Source organism: Sminthopsis crassicaudata, chromosome 1, assembly GCF_048593235.1.
Source record: "Sminthopsis crassicaudata isolate SCR6 chromosome 1, ASM4859323v1, whole genome shotgun sequence".
NCBI classification, from domain to species: domain Eukaryota; kingdom Metazoa; phylum Chordata; class Mammalia; order Dasyuromorphia; family Dasyuridae; genus Sminthopsis; species Sminthopsis crassicaudata.
In genome coordinates, this window is record NC_133617.1 from 407,768,300 (window position 1) to 407,787,075 (window position 18,776).

Consider the following 18,776-nt stretch of genomic DNA (forward strand, 5'->3'; position numbering starts at 1 on the left):
CCCACCTTCTTTGACAAAGTGAATCAAAACGAGGTAAAGTCTCTGTACACTTTTGGTCCCAATAGCAGGCTAATAATTTTGTGTCTCTGATTTCAGTTCCAACAGTGTCTTATGAGACACATACATGACATGATGATGTGCTGGACTTTTTGAGTTTGGGAAGATCTAAATTCAGATCCTTTCTCAAGCACTTGATAGCTGTATGACTCAGACAAGTTATTATATATCCTTATCTTGTTTCTCTCATATTTAATCTGGGAATAGTAATAAGACCTACTTCCAAGTCCTGTTGGGAAGATCAAATAAGATCGTGTGTGTGTGTGTGTGTGTGTGTGTGTGCGCGCGCGCGTGCGTAAAAATAAATAACTTTGCAAATGTTTGAGTTCCATATAAACAATAATTAGGGTATAGCATCTCATAAGTTTGTGTTTTAAATTTCTCACAATTGGGTACACTTATAGTTGCTTACCAAAAAAAAAAAAAGAAAGAAAGAAAGAGTAATGTCAATACATATAACTGATAGCTCTTAAAAATAGAATGTTAACTTATTGTATTATACAAGTGCAATAATTTTTAAAATATAGACTATAAACTGTTTTTTCTTGATGCCCTATCCAGTTAGTTGCTTCCCAGATAATATGAATGAATATTAAAGTTTTTCTAATCTAATTTTCTCTTTTTTATTTAATTATAGGACATGATGACACCAATAAGTTTGGGTGGGAAAAAGACCATTTATTTAGTTTCATTCTTTGAAGGCTTACAGCGCATTATTTTATTCACTGAAGATCCTAAGGTATTTAAAGTGACATATGAAAGTGAAAAAGCAGAGTTGGCAGAGCAAGAAATTGTGTTGTCATTACAAGATGTTGGAATTTCGTTGGTTAATAATTATACAAAACAAGAAGTAGCCTATATTGGCATCACAAGGTTAGACATATTATATATAAATATGTGTATATTAGTGTTAAATTGTAGTTGAATAAGTGAAAGGTCATTTGTATATAGATTTCTGTTTAAATAAAAAAATTTGTTTAGTTTATTTATTCATAATGATAATTTGGTATTTTAGTTTGGAAGTACTAACTCTTGAGATAAGATACCTTGGATTGTAACACAAATAAAGCTGACTAAATTATTTCTGTGATAACATCCACAGTTCTAAAAATTTTGTGTCTGAAGGAAGGAAGGGGGAGGGATTGAAATAAGGAGAGAGAAAGAAAAGAAAAAGAAAATATGCTTCATTTTATATACTATATATACTGAAATTTATTAAAGCAATTTGAAAATTTGTTGGAAACAAACTTAAGGAAAGAAGAAAGGAAAGAAGGCCCATTTTAGGATAAATTAAATATTTTATGTTAAGGTATTTAGGTCTGTTGATTAAAATAGAAAGAGATTAGTAATTTTTGTGTCAGTTTGTGACCAGAGTTAATTATTAACATTTTTACTGAAAGTTATATACTTTTGTCAATAGTAAGATATTATATCTGAAAACTTATTTTAATTTTGTCATCACTACTGTATTTTCACCTACAAGCTCGGATGTAGTTTGGGAGACAAAACCAAAGAAGAAAGCAAGATGGAGGCCATTGAGTATAAAGCAAACTGAAAAACTAGAGAGAGAATTTAAAGATTACATTGAGATTTCACCTTCAGAAGATAAGATTATCGAGTTGGAACCTAATGTTTCGGTACTATTTTAAAAAATTGAATTAAACTAGTTTTTTGGGGTTTTTTTGTCTGCCTTAATATGTTTAATTAAAGCATTTTTATGGTCTGAGAGCTTATCTAAGCTAATATGTAGATAAAATACTTTAAAAATTCAAGTTATTATTAAAATGGTCAGTTTATATTTAAATAAATATATATTTTTTAAATTTTTAAATTGATGAATCTTTTTCTTCCTGAATAACTTTTCATTAGATGTTAATAAATTTCAAGTTGAGTTAAGTGGAAGTCATAAACTTTATAAATAATATGAATAAATGTCAGCATGAATTTTGTAGTGTTTTTAGTAATAGTGTAGAGAGTGATATTATGTTTTAAAAATTATGTGGGGGCAGCTAGATGGCGCAGTGGATAGAGCATCAGCCTTGAATTCAGGAGGACTCGAGTTCAAATTTGATCTCAGACACTTTAACACTTCCTAGCTGTGTGACCCTGGGCAAATCACTTAACCCCAGCCTCAGGGAAAAAAAATAAAAATTATGTGTAATGTAATTCATACAAACCCAACTCAAATGTTTATTTTATTTAAATATTAGACATTTTATGTTTTATTATGGTTGTCTATAAATATTACTGTTGTGGTTAAGCCTTGAATAAAAAAAATAAAAGACTTTTATGTGTTTCAGGTTTGTTTAACACCTAGTGGTAGTAACATGAAAATTCTCCAACCACATGTAATACCTGTACGAAGAAATTACCTGCCTGCAGTAAAATTAGAATATAGTACTTCTGCACATCAAACATCTTTCAGAGTTCAAATTTATAGGATACAAGTAAGTTTTACTGAAGAACACCAGTTTCTCCTTTTTCAAATATCAAGAACAAAGAAATGGGGCTAACTAGAAATATTGTGTGTTATTAATTTTACTTGATATTAGAGGTTGGGAAAGCATGGACAATCCTCAAGCTTTTATAATAATTCACCTTATATCCCATAAAGACATTTTTTCAAGATTTCTTAGACATAACAAAATTAATTGACTTATTAGTTTGTTTAAACATTAACTCTTTCCTTTTTATTCTTTGGTAGAATTATTAATATAAGCGAGATGTTCAAAAGATTGAGGGTTGAGAAAAAAAAAGAAATGAAGGTCCTTTACTTATTTTTCTGTGTGTGTGTGTATGTGAAAGAGAAAGAGAAAAATGCTCTGATAGTAAGAAATTCTAGAGTGAGAAGACAAAATTATTTGACTCATTTCTGTCTCTGAATTCACACTATCATTTACTTTATCATCTCTACACTTCACTTTTTTGGGGGGGGATGGAGGAAGGGTGGGCGAAGATGGTTACACTAAAGAAATTTTCCAGGTCTTTTCTATCTATAACAGTTTATTTCGTAGTTGACAACAGCACAGTATTAATCTATCTTTTCTTTTTCATTAGATACAAAATCAAATTCATGGAGCTATTTTTCCCTTTGTATTTTATCCCATTAAACCTCCCAAATCAGTCACCATGGATTCAGGTTTGTTGCTTTTGCTTCAGAGCTTTTTATTAAAATCTGTTGTCTTTTAAAATGAAGAGATGAGCTAAACATGTTTTGTCACAAACCGATGCTGATTCAATTCAAAATTTGAATTAAAAAAAAAAATTGTTAGGAAATTAAATTGTATTAAAAGCTAACATTCATTGTAAGGGAATTTGAAAATATAGGAGAAAAATAGGCTATAAATATATTTCTAACATCAAGCTATATCTATTTGCATCTCTGTAAATCTGTTTGCATATACATATAACACTTACTTATAAACTTGCCTTAGGAACCACCCATATGTGTGAATAGGAAGTGGAAGAGATCTGGAGAATGTATTCCAGTCCTCCTCCTTGGGGTTAGGGTTGGGGGAAGCTGTGCTTAGTATATGAGGAGATTAATTCTTTAGGCACATATTTAGCAAGTATCAGTTATACCACAGTGCTAAATCTTATTGGGGATAAAGTTTGGAAACTAATAGACAGATAGTAAAATTACTGGACTTAGAGTCAGAAGACCTAAGTTTCTGTTCTAGTTCTGCCCTAGGTGGTTTGCTATGGACCATTTATGTCACTTTAGTAGTTGTAGTTTCCACATTTTTAAGTTGAGAGATTTGAATTTTTTTGTTGATCTTCAAGATATCTTTCAATTCTAAAATTCTAAGATTCTATTATAACAACTCTGCCCTTAAGACATTTAAAACCTAATTGTTGGATTTTGGCATGCCTGTCTTCTTTTGCCATTATGGTTAAAGGAATATGTTCTTCAAAGCCTCTTGGGTCTCCCTATAGTGGCAAAGTTTCTCATTAAGAGCTGTTATTAGGCAGAGCTATTTTTCAAAAGTCGTATTCAAGTATATCTAACTACAACATTGTATGAATGAGAAAATGTATTCCAAGAATCTACCAAGGCTTTTTATTAGTTATTCAGTCACTTACAAGTGCCTCATTTTGTCCCAACCTTGATCCTAAAACTAACCAGGTATAAATCAGAATCAGGCCTACTCCATAATAAAGATATTTAACTACTTATTTTCTGAGGTTATTCTGACTCAATACCTGTGATCCTTTGATTTCTTTCTGAGCTTGTCTTGCCTATTATAGTGACTATTTTAATTGTCTTGCCATGTGTATTCTGTCATAGGGCCTAAGCATACAATTGCAAAAGTGGAGGTTTTTTAAAGAGGAGATTTTGGTCTAATATTAAGAATTGATAGTCTAAAGAAATATAGTACCAATAGTATATTAGAATTTTAATTAAAAGTTAGGATATTTTAAAAAACTTATTTCTTTTAGATTTGAACTAATTTATTTCATGCCTTGTAACATTTGTTCTGAGACCCAAAGTTTAGTAACAATTTAAAACACTAGGTCTCAAGGCCTATTTTAAAATTCTAAATGTTAAAACTACAATAGTGATTTAATTATAGTGAAAGGTTGTATGTTCTTTCTCTGGCACAGAGGTCTGAGTGAACCTATACTTGTCATGATCTCAAGCAATTCTAAGACATTAACTTGAAGCATAGTTGCAATCCACATTGGTAGAAGGGGCTGCTCACTGGAAATTAGTCACAAAACTGTCCCAAGAGTGCTCCTTCTCCCACTCTCCCTCACTGTAAAAATATAGTTTATTCTTATACAAGCTATTAAATATAGACCTTGAGTGTATAAGGAGAATTTATAAAATAATTTCATAGATTATAAAATGTGAATATTAAAATATAATTTGATATGGAATTTTAAAAGATGTATTCTTTGTAGTGATAAATTAACTTCATTAATTTATGTACTTCTATTTATAAAACTATTGGAACAATATAGTAAAAGTTACTGTTATCTACTTAATAATTACTTAATTACTATATATTACTTAATTACTATTCATTATTAAAATAAATATTACATATATACATATATATTATCTTTATTAATTTGTTGAATTTAGAGCTTGATTATTTTTTCCTATTTCATTAGTTAAATGTTAAGTGAATGGGATGTATCTTTTTTTTCCCCATTTGGACAAATCAATATTATGCTTTTCTAATTTTATTTGTAATTGCTCCTTGGAAGTTTCACTATAGCTATATAAAGTCATTAGTTTAAATTTCTTTTTTGAATTTTTATATTTCATAATACTTTTATATTTAGCAGTATTTGATGAATATTTTCTACTCCTTTAAACATTAGGGGATGCAATAATAAAAAAAAAGAAAGCTCCAATTAACTTACTTTTGGGTTAGAAGATTATCTAGGCAATATGTAATCTGTGCCTTTCTTCTTTCTTGCTCATTTAACTTTAAAAAGAAATGAGTATTTTTTTCAATTAAAGTAAAAAAGAATGAAAGCGAAATAATAAAGGTTAAATTAAAATCTGATGTCTTGATTTATCCAAGCCAATAACAGTGAATTGTTTGAAAATTTTGTAACAGTGAAATAAAATACTTTAAGACTTTTTTGTTTTTAATTAACATTTTAAATTAAAATTTTAAATTAACATTTATAAAACTTCCTTATTTTTCAAAATTCAGATTTCTAGTTTTTTAAATATAGTAGTTTTTTATTGGCTTAAAATTGCTGTGATATGCACTTATTGTAGCAGGTTCCACAATTTTAGTAAACTTATATATACTTATATAAGTACTTATATATAACTTACATGTAGTACTAACATTTTGTTATAAAGTAGTATAAATTAATCATATTAATTTCTTAATACCTTTGTAGCACCAAAGCCATTTACAGATGTAAGTATTGTGATGAGATCTGCGGGACATTCACAAATATCTCGTATCAAGTAAGTATCATACAGAATAAGAGTAAAAAATGGAGTATCTTGATGTCATTTATAGTTTTATTTGATTTAAAAGAGTAAGCATTATGAATGCCTTGAAATCATATCAGAAACTAGATCTTTTAAAAACTTTTTTTTCCTAAAAATGATTTATTTATACACTTGAGAGTAATTTATACTGCCGTCACTTTTCAGTACTACACAAAGCTTTCGCTTTTAATAACAAAAGCTGTTAAGTAAAGTCATATGATAAATTCACCACCAATGATAGAGAATGCATTTTGCAGCTATAATCGATTATCTTTCTCTCAAGAAGTAGATCTTCTTTCAAAAGCAAACTTTAATTATTGATTTTTATTTCACTGTCTCTTTTTCCTTCTGTTACATAATTATAGTCATTTTTTCTTTTGTCTTCTAAAGTCTAATATTATTATATTCCTAAGCCAGAGAATTTTTACAATCATTAACAGATTGCCAGAACAATAGCATTCCAAAATTGGAGAGAGGGACTTCAAGATCACAGATTCCAAAGCCAGAATACTTTAGAATCACTGACAGATTGTTAGGGCAGAAGTCCCCTCTTCCCTCCTATTTCCTCTCCCACCTTGTCCCCCAAATTCCCCTCCAGTCAGAGGGACCTCCTTAGTGTTGTATCCCTCTTGGAAGTCCGACTCTAGATAACTCAACAGCAGGCTGTTTGTTGCCAGAGTCTTTAAAGTAGTAGCAAATTGCTTTACTGTTTTCCTAAAGTTCCCAAACTCTTAAATCTTCTGGTAACACTATTAATGTAAATAGATTGCAATTTATATATCCCTTTAGTGGGCTTTAATTAGAGCTTCTTTAAAATTACTTTTACTATCATATCTCAAATAACAAATTTCCAGATTACTTTACACACACATAGACATCATTTATCTCAACATTCATATTATGTATGTTAGTCATATCTAAAAACTCATAAAGTTATCAAATATGAAGCAATTATATCCAATAAAGCAGTTAACACTCATATAGCATGTTTCTTGCTAAGCAATTTGTTATTTATTAAATTTGTGATTAATTTGTCATGTGCTTCTTTGGTTTAGAAGTGCTGTTCTTGATGCACTAAATTTCTGTTCATTGAAAATTATCTGCTTTTTCATATAGGTATTTTAAAGTGTTGATACAAGAAATGGACCTCAGACTAGATCTTGGGTTTCTTTATGCTCTAGCAGAACTCATGGCAGAAGCTGAGGTGACTGAAAAACTTGAGGTATGAAAAATGGTTATTTAGATTGAGGAATTAGAAAAATAATTAAATACCTCATTCAGACTAGATCTTTTTTTCTTAAAGTTCTACAATCACAATATTTACCTTGGTAGGAATTACATTTTCTTCTTATTTTAACTAATGATATGACAGAAATAACATCAGTATCATTTTACTTAATTAACAAATGAATGGTAGCATTTCAAAACCGGAAAGGAGAATATGGTAATATGCTCAATTTTTCCTTGATCCTTTTGGATATTTTTATGTTTTATGTTGTTTATTGAGGATTTTGGGAGTTTGGAAACATTTTTCTAGGAGAGTTTCTAGGATATTCCAGGTGGAAAGAATTAAAAAGACATTAAAAGTTAAATTTTTTTTTGGCAAATAACAGTAGCTGAATAGTGCTTTAATATTTGCAAAACACTTTTCATATATTATCTTACAAACATCAGTTTCATTTTTGGTAAGCTGTGACTCTATTTCTTCCTACTATAATTTAAACAACACATGCCTTTATTTTGTCTTTTTTGTTTGTTTTTTCTTTTTTTATTGACAACATATGTATGGGTAATTTTTTACAACATTATCCCTTGCACTCATTTCTGTTCTGACTTTTCCCTTCCTTACCTCTATCTTCCCCCCTACATGGCAGGCAGTCTTATACATGTTAAATATATTATAATATATCCTAGATACAATATATGTGTGCAGAACCGAACAGTTCTCTTGTTGCACAAGAAGAATTGGATTCAGAAGTTAAAAATAACCGGGGAAGAAATACAAAAATGCAAGCAGTTTATACTCATTTTCCAATATTCCTTCTCAGGGTGTATGGATTCTGTCCATCATTGATCAATTGGAACTGAATTAGATCTTCTCTTTGTCAAAGATATCCACTTCCATCAGAATACATCCTCATACAGTATTGTTGTGTGATAGTTAACTATGAATGAATCTGCTCTTCTTAGTAGCACAATGATCCAAGACAAGTGTAAAGAACTTATAAAGGAAAATGCAATCTATAACCAGATGAAGAAATGATGGTCTCTGCAAAAAAGAAAAAAGAGAGGCCTTTTTTTTTGGGGGGGGGGGGAGAAGGTCTTAGAGGGTTTGCTGCTTGTAAAGATTATTTGTCCTGGCTTAGGAGAGGATTGGATAAAATTCAACCTCCTAGGGGCAAACTCTTACCTGTGGGATTTGGAAGATAGGATCATAAGAGTACCTTCTAAAGCAAATGGGACAAGAAGATAACTTAGGAGGAAGGTATAAGTCAGTGTTCAACAATATAATTAGGGACATGGCAGGACATGTCCTGCTATGAGGAAATATCCTCTCTTTCATCTGCAAAACTTATATTTTTCTGGGAGTTAGTTAGAATGGAAAGGGGAAATCTGTGAGGCAATCTGTATGCCAGTAGGTGAAACTAATTAGAAGCAAGAATTTAGAATGGATGCTTTGACTGTTTTGACTTGAGGAGGGATGCATGTAATAGAGAGATAGTAAGTATAGAGGTCATGAAAGAAGGTCTAGAGAAGACACTAGAAAAGACCTAGTGAGAGAAATCCTTTGGGGAAAGAGTATGAAAAAAAAATCAAACTCTAAAAAGCTAATAACTAGTACTAATGGAAGGGGAGGAAGAGAATGTAGAATCCATTGAAAGGAATAAAAGGGGCAAGAATTGAAATAAAGAATAAAAAAAAGAGTAAAGAATTGAAGGATTGAATAATCAGATAAAAGAAAAATAAAACCTAATGATCAGAACTCTAAAAGGAAATTGGTGACAAGTAGAAGGGGGATCTAGAGTGAAGAAAAGAGAATCAGTGGGAAAAAATAACTGAGAAGACATGGGGGAAATATCATAACTTGGGAGATAAATTCAGAGACAAATTGAGAAAAATATAAACAAACCTAGTTCCCATAACTTGCCAAGTGAATGAATTAATAGAATGAAAATGAGTGATAAATTGAATAGGAAAACAAAATGTTATCTAGTTCTTAAAAGAGATACTTAAAAACAAACAAAAAAAATACACAAAATTAAACTAATGAACTGGAAAAAATGTACTATGCATCAAGTGAATCCAAAAAAGAAGCAATTGTAACCATGTTGTCTGATGAAACAAAAATAAACATTCAAAAGTAAGAAAGAAATAAAGAAGGAAACTACATTATGCTTAAATGAACGTTAGACAAAACAATATAAATACTAAACCTATACTCTCTAAATAAAACAAAATTGCATTGATAAAACAACATAGCAGAAATTCTGGTATGCATGTGAAGAATTTTCAGAGGAAAAATCATATCTATACAAATTTATATTAACAAAATGGAAAAAGAGAAGCTAAATAAACTGAATATGCATTTACCAAATTAGGAAGTCAGCATATAAACACACCTAAAATAAGCAGGAGAGGTGATAAAAGGCAGGGGAGGGAGCTCTTGTTGCAAAGCTTCAGTTTTTTTTTTTTAATCTTTAATAATATTATTTCTTTATGATTCTATAATAGTAATATTAATAATTGTTGGTATATGAGATTTGTGAGTATTTTATATACTTTGTCTCATTCATCATTACTATTCATTCCAAATTGATGCATGGGGGCATATATCATATACTCTTTTCCCTAACTTCCACTGATTTCTACTTTCTCCATAACATCTGTCTCTGTTTATTGATAGCCAGACTGTATTAGCCCTAAATAAGTAAGACTGCCCCATATAACATTCCATTCTTGATAATATAATACTTTATGGCATAGAAACATTGCACAGCTGATGTTTCCCCCTTTATTGAAGTAGAATGCAGGATAAAGGATGTCACTTTTGTAATGGATATGTCCCAAGAGACATAATGAATATTCATTGTAAGAAATAAACTCACAGTGAGTCATACAATGATTCCTGTGTATGAGATGACTTCTGATATCTGGTTTGGAAGAACCAATATTGTTTATAAGTAGTTTTACATTATTCTACATTCATTCTTGTCACCTCTCTCAGTTGTTTGCCTTGAGGGTATAATAAAGCCTCAGGTTTTTTGTTTTTTTTTTGATGAAATTTGAAATGAAATGAAGTACTCATCTGAGAGGATGAAAGAGAGGCCTTTTTTTGGGGGGAGGGAAGGTCTTAGAGGGTTTGCTACTTGTAAAGATGTGGGAAACTGAGGAATGAAATCAAAAGACAAAGAATTTTTTGCTAAATAGCTGGATAAATTCCAGATTCTTCCTGGAGAAATCAGTAAAGAAGTTGAAAGAGTTTTAACTACAAGTCCCAAGTAATAAGGAATCTCATTCCAGAGAGTACTTGGTTACCTTATCTTGTATTACTTACAATGCTTGTTTTAGAACATAAAGGAAAAAGTTGAAAAGTTAACCAGATTGTCCAAACTAATTTAACATGTCCTTGTGGAGCAAAAGTCAACCTAGGAAAACATCACTAAAATTTTCATGGAAGATATGATTTAAGATAAAAATATATGATGACAAAGATAAATAATACCCAGCATTTAATTTAATATAATACCCATTGTATTTCATGAATATTTTCTTCATGAAGACAAATTTGTTAGAGTGTGATTTTAGTACCAAGCAACATGATACATTGAAATTTAAGTTTCTTGTGATGGAATAAAGTATTTCTCTACTTAGTGAGTCATTTTGGAATTAGCTATTTATATAGAAGGGATAGATTTGTTAGAAATAAAAATTAAACCAGAAAGCATAAAGATGAGAAGATAGTATGCTCTACTACTTTTTGAATCAACAGGTCAACACTTAAAACTGGCATTTGGGCCAATTAAGAGATCTGACTCTCTTTCATAATTATTTATAAATGTACTAGATATAAAAGTCTCCAAAACAAGAATGTTAGATAGAAGCCAGTGTTAACCAGCATACACTCAGTCTCCTTATATCATTACTAATTTATGGTACTAACATATTGACAATATGTTGTTAAAACAACAGTTTTACATACCTTTTATGATTCAGGCATTATTTGATATTGGGGATACAAAGGCAAAAACAAAATAGTTCCTGCTCTCAAATCATTTATGTCTTATTGAAAGAAAAAAAATAAAGTAGAAAAAGAATGCTGGGCAATATCACCTCACAAATTATCAAAAAACCTAAGAAGGAAAAATACAAGCCTGAAGATCTTAACTAGTTAAGTCAATTCATCCCAAGAGCATTTATTGACCAAAGAAAGAAGACTATAAACATAAAAAATACACACACACACACACACACACACACACACACACACACACACACACACACAAATTTCACAGATTACTACTAAAATCAGTACATTTCGATTTTATATCTCAAGTGTCTGTGATATTCCACAAGGGAAAGTAGCTGTGATCCTCAAAAAGATAAAGCATCTATATCTGAACAGATATAAAGACATCTGTGTTGTATATAAAATTTCTGTGGGCTCTATCAGTATGTTTTGAAAAAGGAAACTTGCTTCAAGTTAACAGAACAAGGTTGAGGAATATTTAGGTCTTGTACCCCCAAAATTATTTGGTCTAGCCCTACCAAGGCAACCACTGACAATGATGAGCTGAAAGCCAGGTACAGCAGCCTCCCACTGCTTGAGTTATATAAATTGATACTTTTGTGGAACTCTTGAATGACATTATAAAAATTCAAATGGTCCCTGCCATAGAAGATGTCAATAGCGCATTTAATTAGCGCACTAATCCTTAATGTCATCTTGGTATGATTTCCTTATGAGACTGCTCTCTGCAATGCATAAAAGATAGTCTTCATGAAATTGAGACTACAACATATTCGAGATTGATGAGTGTTCTATATAAATTTTTGTTTTTATGGTCATATAAGAGAAAGTAACTCCTTTGGAATTAGAAGACCTAAATTTTATGGTTTCTGAGACTGACCGTGAGAGTACTTAGATTGACAAGTAACTCTACTGCTTTGTTCCTCCTTTGCCTCATAACAGAGAGGGGACACTGGAATTAAGAAGTGTTGCAGAGGGGGCAGCTAAATAGCCCAGTGGATAAAGCCCCAGCCTTCAAGTCAGGAGGACCTGAGTTCAAATGTGGTCTCAGACGCACTTCCGGGCTGTGTGACCCAATTGCCTCAGGGGAAAAAAGAAAGTGTTGTGGATGTGGAAAGCTTCCTGTAGGAAATAGGATTTTAATTGGGACTTAAAGGAAGTCTGGAAAGTCAGTGGGAGTAGCTTTTGTTTGAAGTTTTGTGATTTGTTATAGTTTCTATGAGTTTGTACTTGTATTTGTTATTTTTAAAAAGATGATTTTATTTATTATATCACTGAATTTTGACATCAAGGAATAAATAAAATGGAGACATATTCTGTATTTGACAATGTCATGGTTTTTCCTACATGTGTAGGTTTACTTATACCCATGGTGCTGATTGGCTACATGTCTTAGGAAAACCATTCTTAAATGGTCTCTTTGTGTTATGACATATTCATTTTCCATGGCTGATTTGTGGGGTTATTTTAGAAATAAAAGAAACATTGATCATGAAAAGCTCTTTTAAAATTAAAAGCTTGTAGATTTAAGAGGTAAGGCATCATTTATCTCTTTCACTTTCTATAGTTTTTTTTCTGATTTACATGCATGTGTGTTCATGTATCTACACATAAATCAATATATGTGACTGCTTAATCATTATGTATAATATATATAAATGGAAAAATTTAAGATTTTTCACTTTTCAAATTAGTAGTGTTTTTATAATCTTTGCTTCAAGAATTTCAAATGTTTTTAATTTCTTTCTGCTTTAGGTTGAATTTTTCCATAAGGATATTGAGTATTTTGAACAAGGATTTAAGACAGACTCATTAACAGATATATCACAAGTCAGCCTTTATGAGTATTTTCATATTTCTCCTATCAAGGTATGTTGAAACTCAAGTTCCTAAAAAAGAGTCTCTTCCTATAATTATTATTATTATTATTGATGAGGTCAATTAGCTTTTGAATGAAGATTGCTAATGAAGGAAGAGCCTTCCAATGCAGTTGATTCCACTTTTAGATAAAGAATTTTGAGTTGGGTTTTTTTTATGTCAAGACTAGGTTGCCATTATGTAACTTCAGTGAGTATTCCATTTTTACCTTCTGAGACCTAGCAGAAAAAGTTTAAACCTTAACACCACAGCCCCTCTGTAATTTGAAAATACTTATTTACCTTTTCCCCTCTAAGTTTCCTTTTCTCTAGATAATGTATTCTCAATTTTTTTTTTAAATTTCTTAAATGATACCATCTCAAGACTCTTCACCATTCTACTTTCCCTTCTCTGGATTCTGTCCAATTTATACTTAAATGCCTTTCTGTTTCCTAAAATATGTTGCCCAGAATTGAATATATTACTAGATATGAACTAATTCTTGACCTTATTTTGGGGGCTTGCATATCACCCTATTATGTATATTGAGCTTATATTGACCTGAAAGGTTAAATTCTTTTTTTTTTTTTTTAATCAATATTGTCTATACATATCTAAAAGATATTGCATTTGTGAAGCTGGTCTTTTAAAAACCAAGTGTGTGATTTTTTTTTCACTTATACTTTTAAAATTTCATTTTATTAAGTGCAGTGCAATCTATTAGCCTATAAAAATCCCCATGGATTATAATTATGTTGTTCCTGACAGCTACACTTCACAAGTTTGTATTTTCTGAAACATTAATAAGTATTCTCTTACTATTTACTTATTTGTAAATTTGTTTTGGCAGAATGTAGGTATATGTCATCAAAGCATAATTTATCTATAAATTGGCAGTACTTTAACTACATCATAGTCATCAGTTATATAATATTTTCACTTGTTTTTTTTCCCCCCCATATTATAAAACATTCAGAAAAACTGCCTTTATAACATTTGAGATCATATTTGGCTTTGGAAATTTAAGATTAAATAAATCTTACTGAACTCAAGAATAATAGACTGGTATGACTAAAAGAAGTTTTAGTTCAAAGTTTTAAGGTTTCTGTGTTTATAAACTTTGTTGAAAAGAAGTAGCTTTGGTGGCATCATGGAGAGGATGGTGGACTTGCAGTCAAGAAATTATGATTCAGATTTTGCTTCAAGATAGTTATTAGTTGTGAGGAAGTATATATAATCTCTCTGTGTTACTTCCCTCATTTGAAAAATTTTGATAGCAGTAGTGTCCACCTTAAAGGGTTGTGAGGACTAAGTGAAATGCAACATAAGGTATTTTGTAAATTATCATTAACATAAAAGTCAAAAGCCTGTTTGAAAAGCTTGTGGTTAACCTAATTTTCTAATATCAACACATTTTCAGTGACCTAATACATAATAGCTAGTTATGCTACATTTACTTTTTCTTCAACTTCTTTACAATTAACCTGTAGTGTCCCAGCTAGCTTTTTGGAGGATCTAAGGACGGGCCTTGGTTTTTAAATGGAGAAGTGATGAAGGCAAGAGAGCCACCATGAGTCTGGTCAAAGATAGATCCTGAATCTTCTCTGTGTCTGTGTCTGAGACTCCCAGTTCCCAGTTCTCTCAGCCCTTAAATACTTCAGTATGATTATATCACTACAGTACAATGAGCATGTGCCAACTGTTAGGAGAGCTATTACATCACCATATCACACTAAGTATGTGCTTAAATAGAGAATCATTATCTCATCCATCACACTGAGTAGGTGCTTAACTATAAGCACCATGCTGTCAGTATCTTACATATATACCTTTTCAGAGTTCAGGCCCTCTACATTAACCTGAACAAATAAAGTTTATCAGGAGCTAAAATCTTCATAAGGGATAGAATTAAAACATTTATTTATTTTATTTCAATTTAGTTTTCTCAAATTCTCATTGAATTTAGTAGGATGAGCTTTTTTTCTCCTTCCATTCCAAAATGAAAGGGAATAACTGTTAATGTTTCAATTTTGAAATCCTTAATAAATACTTACCAAGCTAAAAGAATTTGAAAAGTTGTATGTTTTTTATAAATTATGGTTAAAATGATATTTTAACAGGCATGTGGAAATATATATTGAGTTGCAACTAGGAAAGCATTTTTCTATTTATATATTTTTTTCTCTTTAGCTGCACTTGAGTGTTTCATTGAGTACGGGTAGAGATGATGGTAAAGATACAGCACAAGGAGGATTGATTCCAGTTCATTCAATAAACCTCTTGCTGAAGAGTATTGGTGCCACTCTTACAGATGTACAAGATGTAGTATTTAAGTACGTAAATATACACATTTATAGATTTATATTATATTGATCTCTAGATCAGTAAATTTATTGTTAATTTCTATCTTTATGAACAATTGAGTAATGGAAGGAATTGTCTTTTCCCTTGAATACCTTACAATCTAATATCATATTAATATATAGTCTGTGTGTGAAAAAAAAAAAAAGCACACTTATGCATATAGACACACATATCCTTAGCTTAAATAAGTAGTTGGTTTAATTAGGGAAAATAAGGAGTGTGCAAATTGAAGCAAAGTGTGAGCCTAGAACCTTCCTACCCTTCTGAAAGAAAGTTTTTTTTTTTTTTTTCTTTTTAAGGATTTATATTCTCTGCCATGCTTTTTGAAAAACAGGAGAAATGTACTTAGTGATTGAGATATTAATGTAGGAAGAGTGAATTTTACGAATTTTGAGTATATTAATCCACATGAAAATGGATTTAAAGGAGGTTATCAAAATTATGAATTGTGATTATATATGAAGTTATAGTAGTAGTTGACACATTTTATTAAGGGAAATACTAAATTTTATATGAATGACATATGTTCTCTGGTAGACAGATGAGAAGTAATAATGGCTAATGCAAAAGATGATCCATACTTTGTAATTGGAGGGGGAAAATATTGCTTTTAGAAAAATTAGAAAAGAAATCGGAGATGTAAGTAAAATAGAAGAATTTATTATTAAAATAGGAAAAATGTATAGAAACTGAACTTGAAAGAAAATAAAAAGTGAAAGGAAAATTGAATGAATGATATGTAACTGTTGAAATTACAGCTTTGGGTCTTTACTTTTCCTTTTTCTTTTTTAATTTCAGGCTGGCATTTTTTGAACTTAACTATCAGTTCCATACAACACCCCAACTACAGTCTGAAGTCATAAGACATTATTCAAAACAGGTTGGTCAGAAATTTTGTTTAAAAGGGAAGGAAAGAATATCTAACCTAGTAAAATGACACCCTAAATAATGAAAAATTTGCCATTCTACTCAGATGTATGCACACATACAGATACAGTCAACAGTTAGTAGGTGCTCACTGTATGTCAAATATAGTGCCAATCATTGGTAATAGAAAAATAGACAAAATGACTGTCTCTGACCTCAAGGAGCACCCACTTACACATATACAATAAGCCTGTATCTTTTGTTTAAAAAGACAATAAGCAGGGGCAGCTAGGTGGTGTTTACACCATACAAGTCCTGAAGTCAGGAAGACCTGAGTTCAAATTTGAACTCAGACACCTAACACTTCTTAGCTGTGTGACTCTAGGCAAGTCACTTAACCCCAGTTGCCTCAGAAACAAAGAAAAAGAAGCTAGAAAGACTATAAGACTTTTAAGTAATTATTTAGAAAATCAAATGACATGTAAATAGACATTTTAAATAAGCTTTGAATTTTAAATTGGCTTGAAATAGTCTTTTTTTAATTTCAGAAATAATTGTATTTCATGACATTTCTTTAGTACTTAGCAACATATTATGAAGGTGCTTCTTTTTTAAAAGCTCAAGATGGTGGCATAGAAGAGGAAAATATTAGGTTTTTGAATAAAGGTAAATAGTAGAGACAAATATTAATTGAATAAAAAGCTTGGGCCATTTATGTATTTTTTTCTTTTTACTTTTTTTTGCTTCTCTTGAGTTCTATATTTGGAGGTCAAATTTTTTTGTTTAGCTCTGGTCTTGTCATCAAAAATACATAGAATTCACAAGTTTCATTGAATGTCCATCTTCTTCCCTGAAAGAAAATGTTCAGTTTAGCAAGGTAATTTATTCTTGGCTGCATGCCAAGATCCTTTGTCTTTTGGAATATTAGATTCCAGGCCCTTCAATCCTTTAATGTGGAAAGCTGCTAGATATCCTGAATGATCCTTATTGTGGCTCCTCAGTATTTGAATTGTTTCTTTCTGGCTGCTTGTAATATTTTTTCCTGGGTCCGATAGTTTTTAAATTTAGCCATGATATTTCTTGGGGTTTTAATTTTGGGATCTCTTTCAGGAAGAATTCAGTGAATTCTTTCAATGGTCATTTTACCTTTTGTTTCTGTGATATCTGGGCAATTCTCTTTGATGATTTTCTGATAGAGTCTAGGCTCTTTTTTCATTTTCTGTTTCAGGGAGTCCAATAATCCTTAGATTGTCTCTCCTAGATCTATTTTACAGGTTGGGTTTTTTTTCCCAGTTAAGTATTTTACATTTTTTTCTATTTTTTCTTTTTTTTTTTGCTTTTGCTTGACTGATTCTTGTTGTTTTATTGAGTCATTCATTTCCATTTGTTCAATTATGAATTTTACTGTTATTTTCTTTACATTTTTTTTTCTTTTTGTATTTGTCCAATTGAATTTTTAAATGAGTTTTGTTCTATGGAATTTTTTTCTATTTCACAAATTCTTTTTATTAAGGAGTTATTTTCTTTTTTCATTTCACAAATTCTGTTTTTTAAGGAGTTATTTTCTTTTTCTGTTTCACAAATTTTGTTTTTCTGGAAGTTGCTTTCTTTTTCCATTTTATCAAATTTATCTTGAATGAGTTATATGCTTTTTTCCATTTTACTAAGTCTATTTTGTAGTGAATTTTTTCAGATAACTTATGTGTTGCCTTTTCCAAACCCTCTTGCAAATTTTTCATTTGCTTTCCTCATTTTTTCTTCTAGCTTTATTTTAAAACATTTATGTATTTTTTAATTAATATGTTTTTCTTGTTTCTTCTAGGCCATTAAGCAAATGTACGTTCTTATTCTTGGACTTGAAGTTTTAGGAAATCCGTTTGGCTTAATTCGAGAATTTTCTGAAGGTGTAGAAGCATTTTTCTATGAACCATATCATGTGAGTTAGTCTTTCTCTTCTTTTATAACTTGTTAATTGTTAATATCAACAGCACTTAACTTTTAGGATTTTTGTGAAGATAACATAAGATAATGCTTTCAAAGTTCTTTGTTAACATTAAAGAACTGTATAAAAGATTATTATTATTATTTATTATTATTATAAAAGACTTACTATTATGATAGATGAAGCAATTCTGCCGAAACAGAAGTAATAAGTGGCTTTCTCTTTAATAATGATTTGTTTGTTTTGCTGTTCAAAAAAAAATTAAGGACATCCTTTATGGAAAAAAATTATAATTTTAAAAGAGTTTCAAGCATTTATGATAGGGTTCAAAATATTTCGTTTTAAAATTTACGATTTAAAAATTTTTTAAATTACAATCACGATATATGCAAAGCAAAAGGCATCTAAATTAAATCCTGTTAATATTAAGGACTTTTTTTTTGTTTTCAAAAGTGATGATTTTAAATTTATTGTGT

At 30.4% G+C, this 18,776-nt stretch overlaps 1 protein-coding gene across 2 annotated transcripts in view; it reads left to right on the forward strand.

Moving 5' to 3' along the window:
• Positions 1-18,776, forward strand: part of VPS13A (vacuolar protein sorting 13 homolog A) — a 246,253-nt gene that overhangs the window by 195,574 nt on the left and 31,903 nt on the right. For both annotated transcript variants that reach the window (XM_074280102.1, XM_074280103.1), the window contains exons 54-63: positions 695-930; positions 1,541-1,694; positions 2,358-2,504; positions 3,115-3,196; positions 5,926-5,995; positions 7,139-7,244; positions 13,026-13,139; positions 15,318-15,460; positions 16,290-16,371; positions 18,181-18,294. In XM_074280102.1, the coding sequence (XP_074136203.1) occupies positions 695-930; positions 1,541-1,694; positions 2,358-2,504; positions 3,115-3,196; positions 5,926-5,995; positions 7,139-7,244; positions 13,026-13,139; positions 15,318-15,460; positions 16,290-16,371; positions 18,181-18,294 (1,248 nt within the window). The remainder of the gene's footprint in view (positions 1-694; positions 931-1,540; positions 1,695-2,357; positions 2,505-3,114; positions 3,197-5,925; positions 5,996-7,138; positions 7,245-13,025; positions 13,140-15,317; positions 15,461-16,289; positions 16,372-18,180; positions 18,295-18,776) is intronic.